This window comes from Branchiostoma belcheri, unplaced genomic scaffold (genome assembly GCF_001625305.1).
Source record: "Branchiostoma belcheri isolate BF01 breed outbred unplaced genomic scaffold, Haploidv18h27 scaffold1, whole genome shotgun sequence".
Lineage (NCBI taxonomy): Eukaryota > Metazoa > Chordata > Leptocardii > Amphioxiformes > Branchiostomatidae > Branchiostoma > Branchiostoma belcheri.
The window spans coordinates 7,524,930-7,532,692 of NW_017802379.1; the positions used below are offsets into that span (position 1 = coordinate 7,524,930).

The 7,763-nt window shown below is 42.5% G+C and overlaps 2 protein-coding genes across 2 annotated transcripts in view; one reads left to right on the top strand and one right to left on the bottom strand.

The window, feature by feature from the left end:
- Positions 1–1,550: 1,550 nt before the first annotated feature.
- LOC109463195 (mediator of RNA polymerase II transcription subunit 31-like) lies at positions 1,551–3,936 on the bottom strand. The gene is made up of 4 exons (XM_019759913.1): positions 3,855–3,936; positions 3,535–3,615; positions 3,086–3,182; positions 1,551–2,587 (listed from the first exon to the last, which is right to left on the bottom strand). The coding sequence occupies exons 1-4, from the start codon at positions 3,898–3,900 to the stop codon at positions 2,377–2,379; spliced, it is 435 nt and encodes a 144-aa protein (XP_019615472.1). The 5' UTR covers positions 3,901–3,936; the 3' UTR covers positions 1,551–2,376.
- A 145-nt stretch (positions 3,937–4,081) lies between these two features.
- Positions 4,082–7,763, top strand: part of LOC109462769 (integrator complex subunit 2-like) — a 20,440-nt gene continuing 16,758 nt past the window's right edge. Inside the window, exons 1-3 of the mRNA XM_019759365.1 lie at positions 4,082–4,414; positions 4,918–5,050; positions 5,268–5,370. Coding sequence (XP_019614924.1) covers positions 4,116–4,414; positions 4,918–5,050; positions 5,268–5,370 — 535 coding nt within the window. The 5' untranslated portion in view covers positions 4,082–4,115. The remainder of the gene's footprint in view (positions 4,415–4,917; positions 5,051–5,267; positions 5,371–7,763) is intronic.

The following is a 7,763-nucleotide window of genomic DNA, read 5'->3' on the forward strand; positions in this document are numbered from 1 at the left end:
ACTTTTCCATCTGGAGATTCAAATACTTGACTACTGACGTCGTTGCACTTGTCAACCAAAGTATTGTTTTTATTTCTTAAATGTACATTAAATTAAATTTTTCTACTGTTTAACTTGATTGCCCGTCGATATGATACATTTTGGAAAACCAGACCTAGGGGATCATAGGACGAGGGTAGATGATTGTTGATAAGGAAAAAATTTGTTTTCTGACTAGCATGCAATTGCATTCATGCATTGTACGTACGTGCATGTTGAAAATCGAATGACAAATCATGACATGGTGCGTCGGTGGCGAGTTGAAAATGATTCTGAAGTTACACATGTTTTGGTTCAGTTCTACCTCTAACCCCCTTGCTCTATCCTTGGACATGTAAAAAAATTCATGATGCAAGAAAGAGGAAAAATGAGTAGCAAAGTGCCATTAGAGTGGTGTGTATGAAGACATTTGCTTTGTCACACTCAGTGTTTGCTGTTAACATCTGAAGTCTGATTCTGAGAAGTGCCTGAGATATCGTGACCGCGTGGGCGACGATCAACCGACACCACCTGGAGACCTTGATATTTATCTGGGAACCCCGGATACGAGGTTACGCTTGATGTCCTGTTTCTAAAGATGTAAATGTTGACATCATGGGTCAAACTTCCCATCTGCAAGTGCGCCATGAAACGCTATCTAGCGGTATTTAACCGTAACACAGCCAGTTGATTGTTGGGGTCATTTGATGCCATCTTGAGCGACCGTAGAAAAAACGGCTGATACGTACATGAATTTAGCAGTTCATTATGCGTCTTACTACATTGACGCCCTAAATTGAATTGATGAAAAGCCCAAAGAAATACAGGAACAACTTAAAGCGAGACGATGACAAGGTTAAAACGTTTTGGTCCCGATGGTCGGCAAAGCTGCAGCAACATCTGCGATCAATGACTTGGCGTTCCAAGGAGCCAGGAAATTCTACCAAGAAAACGGGATGTTGTTACCACCTAATTACCTTCACGAAACCTAGCGGATATGCTGCTTTTCTATTTTCTGTGGGGTTACAGATGGCGAATAAGAACATGTCGGTCCATTATTTAAGCAGCGTATTTATCAATGGATCCAAAGTTTCACTAACATTTCATAACGCATTCTTTATATTATAAGAAATGGTTTTTCTTTTACATGCTTCTATCTTTTAAATAAAAGCTGTTTACACCAAGTTCCTGCCAGAAAACTACAGGAAGCTTGGCAAAGGAAGCAACTTTATAGATCTGTGTAACAGTGACTCAGTTGTTTTTATCTTTCACAGGTTGGACTTGTAGACGGAACATGCTTTTAAGGTTAGACGTCTTTTCACCCATTACAAAATGATAATTTGAGTCAACATGAAATACAATACATTACAGTGTTTTGAATCAACTAGGAAGCCCATGCACAGGAATTCAAAGAACATCTCAACTCTTTGTATCCTGACATCAAATTCACATTGGAAAAGAATGAGAGCCCTCAAGTTAGTGTATGTACAAGGAGGTTTTATTAAATCATGACTTGACAATATACATTGACATTGTACTGTACAACGTGTGCAAACAAGACTGAATTTCACAGAAATTAGGGTTACAGCTTCTATGAAATGCTCATACAAATCAAAATCATGTATTTGGATATATATACACCAGGACTTTCCTGTGGATTCAGTACATATGAGATGCATTTTCCTACTGAAAAAAAAAGATACTTGTCAAGTATGTTAAAATATATTCTGTACATGTAGCTTCCAGTTTGACACTTCTCTACCAGCCAGTACCTTCAATGACAACATGTAAAATACCTTTAAACAATGTTGTATGTTGGGCATGTACTTCACAGTCAGATACTGGTCCACTGTTTTTTTTAACTGCCCAAAAAGATCTTCTAGTCAAGTACCTCAGTTCACCCCTAGTTATGATGTATTTCCCTGTTGAACTCCAGTCCACCCCTAGTTATGATGTAGGTCCCTGTTGAACCTCAGTCCATCCCTAGTTGTGATGTAGGTCCCTGTTGAACCTCAGTCTACCCTTTGTTATGAAGAGGGTCCCTAGGGCTTTGTTGAACCCCAGTCCACCCCTTGCATGCTATGATGTATTTCCCTGTTGAACTCCAGTCCACCCCTAGTTGTGATGTAGGTCCCTGTTGAACCTCAGTCCACCTCTAGTTACAATGTAGGTCCCTGTTGAACCCGAGTCCACCCCTAGTTATGATGTAGGTCCCTGTTGAACCCCAGTCCACTTCTAGTTATAATGTAGGTCCCTGTTGAACCTCAGTCCATCCCTAGTTACACATAGGTCCCTGTTGAACCTCAGTCAACCCGTAGTTATGGTGTAGGTCCCTGTTGAACCCCAGTCCACCCCTAGCTATGAAGTAGGTCCCTGTTGATCTGACTGCTGTGCCACCTGTTGTCCCAGTGATGCTGCTGCCTGCTGTAGTCTCATCCTCTTCCTGGTGTAATGTTGCCAGTGGAGAACCTGCTGGTCATCGATGAACTTTGTACACTGGGAGTTCACTAGCTCCTTCCTAAAGGCCTCGTACTGTAGCAGTTCCACCATGTGTAAACACTGTGGATATCTGAGGAGAAAATAGCAAAATATTTGTTTATTTGTTTGTGTAACAGGTAAACAGGGCTCTAGCCAGCTCAATGTTTTCCTGTTAGCCCAGATTCATGATCAGACCTGGGGGAGAAGAGTGCTCACAATATATAGGTCTGGGGACAAATTTTGGATTTCCAAGCCCTTAAAAATGCAATTTCCCACATTTTGAGAGGAAAATTATGGGATTGAGAGTGGTTGTTGGTGGTCCTTTGTTTCTTATATTCTTACCCAAGATTTTTGTCAATTTTGTCCATAAAGCTTAAAGGTTGATGAATTGGTTGAAAAGATTTTCCGTCACATGTCAGGAAAGTTCCTATGGACTACGCACACTATTACCTGAGGGTAATGTAAGTGTGGGAACACAGGACCTACACTTAATGTCACATCCAAATGGAGTTAAATGCTTTTCCCATAATAGGATTGCCTTTGGGACTCAGAACCTCAACATTTGAGACTCTATTTCCTTAATACTTACTTGAGGTACTTGGCATATTCAGGCTGCTTCCAGTACAGAAGGTACTTCAGATAGTTGATGAATGTCTGGTCTTTGAAATAACCCCTCTGGGCAAGAACTGCAGCCAAGAAAAAAATAGTGTTACATGTTTGTTTGTACTTATTTTTTTTAGTGTTCCACATGTTGTCACTGCAATGATATGATATGCCCTTTGTATCCTGTATCATAAAGAGAAGACAGCTGGCTGTGACCTATGTAACATGTATATATAGTTCACAGTTCAACATCAAGGTTCAACATTATGCAGTACGTATAAAATGGCACTGTTTAACAGATATACCAATACTTCAACACTATAAAATGGCAAAATATATCATCATCCTTTTATCCTAACAATAATTCTCGTATGTAAAACTGAAACTGAAATCCTAAAGAACTGTAGAATTCAATAACAATTTTCAATGACATACAGTTCAGGTAGTTGGGATTGGCCAGGCACTGAACAAACTCCAGCTCAACCTGGAACCTCAGCTTGGCCTGCTCCGATGATTCTGTTGACAATAAACGACACATGCATTATCTAGTTAGTATTTTCCAACAAATTTACCTTGCCCCCCTCCCCACCCTTTCACGGTTTCAGACTTTCAGTGCCTTTAATTACAAAGGATATATTAATGTCAACACTGTTAACCAATGTCCTAAAACCAATATATAACATGTTACATTAATAAGATATTATTTGCATTCACTATTTAATTTGGGAGGAAAACTAAAAGATTTTCTCCCTCACCATTTCCCCTAGCGGACGCCATGATGGAAACTTCACAAGTCCACATACGTCGTTACCTTATCATGTATTAGAAAGAATTTAGAAAGATTAATGATAAATCTACTCAAATAATTAACATTGTCATTCTTTTTACAGTAAAAAGAGTATTGAGTTCTTTTATTTGGTTGAGAGTAACTTTTCATTCAGCTAGTAACTGTGATTCCTTATGATTATGCAGATATAAATTAGTCCCTATGTGGTCTTCCCTGAGAAGAAAACAAAATGGCGACGCCCAGACGACTTGTACCGATGGCAGTGACACCGAGGTCCTTCCAGGCCGTGTACGGCGTCGACGTCGATCTGATGGCGACTCTTTCGGAAGAAGAAGTCCGCTGCCTTCTGCCTTGCCTGGTTAGGATGTCGCTGTGCGCGGCAATGGACGGCAGTGAGCGCTGGGCGCAGAACCGAAAAACTATCCTGAAGCTCCTGTCTTCGCACGAACCCGTAAATTCAATCGTTGCGCTTTTGTCCGTGGACTTCCACGCGTTGGAGCAGGATGCAAGAAAAGAGCAAGCAATCAGGTAACGAAGGCATTATCTCAGCTACTTTGACTGATGTCTTATATTTGTTTTTGATACAGCATCAATATTTTGTAAATCTGACACTGTAGAAGCGCCACCTAGTTCACTATTATTGTACTGCAAATATTCTTCTTGAACCTCTACGGTGCCACATATATTTTTGTTCTCCATTGTGGCCGCAACAAAAGCCTCAGGAGCAACCTCTGTTCCTCACTCACGAACTAACACACACACGTGTCTGTGTGCGCGTGCACACACACACACAGACATGCGCGGGCACAGACACACACACACACACACACACACACACACACACACACACACACACACACACACACAAAGGTTATGAGGCTATGGCCATTGCTGTACATCAGCTCTGTACATTGCATATCCAGCCTAGTGTGCTATAACTGACTAGCTGGCTCCTTGACAACAACATGTAGAATATCCACCAGTACATGTATGTTCATGTACTTACATGTAACGTTAACGTTATTTCCCAGGTCCAAGTTAGGAGGGTCAGAGCTAGAGAGTGCCCTAACGTCCCAGGCAGGACTGGCTTTGGAGTTTGAACGCAGCGACGCTGCCAGCCGTCTCCGACTGGTGCTGAGGGAGCTGCTCATTCTCATGGGGCTGGTAAATCATGTTTTTAACACAAAACGGACAAATTCAAACGTCATATGTACAGAGTTAAAACTTTGCTCCAACACAAATTTAAAGGATTGTTTTCAGCTAGAGCTTTTGGCTCTAAACTTACTAGTACTAGTAGACGACTGACTTTGACATATATGATTGAGAAAAAAGACTGTTACGGCACTAAATTTCTTACATTGCTTTCTTTCTTATTTTCCAGGCGGAGAGCTCAGAAGCAAAGTTCTATGTGCGTCCCTGTGAACTGTTTGAGAGTCAGTCCCATCTAGAAGAAATAGCAGATGTGTTGTGTGTGGCACAGGCTGGTCAGTACTTTTACAAAACTTATTTTTCCAGCATCCACCAATTGTTTTTTGACAGAATTTTGTTGCTTCTGATGGGCAGAACTTTCTGCCATTCTGTCATCAATAGTGGTGCATATGTTACCCTACCAATCCTCGTTCCAGATCACAGTTCCTATTCCAGATGACAACGCAATTACGACCAGCGAAGCCAGAGCATAGAGACGACTGAGTGTATTCTTTGTTCTCTCAAACCAACTGCGCAGTACGCATGCGTACATCGGATCAAACCATTATCCTAAAGGGGGTGTTTCTACATGGCAACACACGCCCCCTCTGGCTGAGATGTCGTCCCGACATTTGACAATAAATACAGAACTGTTAACTTGGAACTTCTCTATAGCTACATCTATGTGAATTCGAATAAAATATTTTTAACTTGTACAACAAAGTAAAGTGTTAGAACTGCCTTAAGAACCGCTTTGACTATTGAATTAAACTTAACTACAGCAAGACTGCATTTTTCACTACGTAACTTGCACGTACATTTCAAACATCGCGAAGGCACTGACTTCTACTGTAGCAAACTGATATAAGATAATATTCTACTTCCATACAGAAGAGATAAACGCATACTAGCATCTATATTACTTAACAACATGGCTGAACAACTCGTCCACTTACTAATACACAAAGAAATCACAGCTTTCTGATGCATTATAGTGTAATCTTCAGAATGTCACCTCTTAATCCACTAGAGAACATTTCATACTCCCTACACTTTTTCTGAAGGAAATAGGTTTACTATAGAAGTTCTTCATCAACAGACACATCAACAATCCACGGTATAATAACCTCCACACATGTTGATTGCCCAAGAAGTTTCACATGACCTGACGACAGATGTTCTCTCTATCTTTCTCAAGTTCTACCTCATTCACACTATGTCTCTATTACACATGTTCCACAATATTATGCATTCACTGTTCATAATATAATTGTCCCGTGAGACTCTTCTCCTTCAGCGGGTAATCCACAGGTGCAGCGGCACAGGTACAGCAGATAATCCACAACACGAACAGTAATTCTTATTCCGAACAGTTCATTGTCCGCAAGAACAACGGGTAATCCACGGAAACAGGTAATCCACTGGAATAGTAATCCATAGCAGTTCACAGTCCACACAAATAGCAGGTACTCCACAGGAATAGTAATCCATAGCAGTTCACCATCCACCCAAACAGCAGGTACTCCATCCCCTTAGCTGGGCGCGTACATGCGAATTATCGGTATCAACTGTCTGCAGTGAGGGCACGACTGATATAATTGCCCAGGATGCCCTGCTCCCGCATTCCACATGTTCAGTGGCCATGGTGTCCCTACGTTCCACTCTGCTGCATTTACTGTGTTCACTGTTGGCACTCTCAAGTAGCCAGGTTGTCCACCTACATCATACGTGAGAGTCCGTGGTGGTCTCCTATTTCGTCTTGGTCTGTTCTCTTCTGCTTCTGCTGAGTCTGGAACATCCTCACCACCCTGGGACACACAGGGCTGGTCCTCAGACTCAACTTCAACTCCACTTAGTGCAGATTCTTCTTTCTCGCTGTCACTATCGCTGTCTGAGCCTCCTGACTGGCTCTCAGGTTCAGGCTCTTCATCTTCTTCTACTCTGCTGGGCACAGCTTCTTCTTTCTCACTACCTCTCCCCTCCTCCTCTTGAGGTGTTCTCCTTCTACTCTGTTTGGGAACTGGGACCTCTAGGGGCAGTCCCTCGCATGGGAGTAACATATTTCTATGCAACACTCGTGATCTTCCCTCTTGGCACTCTGGGCGTACCTCATACACGGGGATATCTTTCCCCTTTTGCTTCACAACGATGTGGATTTTGTCCTCCCAGTGGGAACGCAACTTGCCCGGTCCTCCTCGGTCCGTCATATTTCTAACAAGGACCCGGTCACCTCTGGACAGACTGAGACCGTGCACCTTTCTGTCGTACTGTTTCTTCCCTTTTGCACTTGTTTTCCTGGCCTGCTGACTTGCAATCCTGTAGGCCTCCTGCATGCCCCTTTTCCATCTCTTGACATACTCAGGATATGATTGAGCCTCATGCTCCTTGTCTTCAATCCCAAACATAAGGTCCACTGGCAGTCGGGGGTGATGTCCATACAACAGGAAGTGGGGAGAGTAACCGGTGCTCTCATGTCGGGTGCAGTTGTACGCATGAACCACCTTGTTAAGAGATGCCTTCCAATCTGTCTTCTGGGATTCTGGGAGAGCACGTAACATCGCTAGCAAAGTCCGATTAAACCTCTCCACTTGACCGTTTCCCTGGGGGTGATAGGGAGTTGTTCTCGAGGGCGACACTCCACTAAGCTGATGTAGGCGTTGAAACAACCTGTTTCAAACTCCGACTCCTT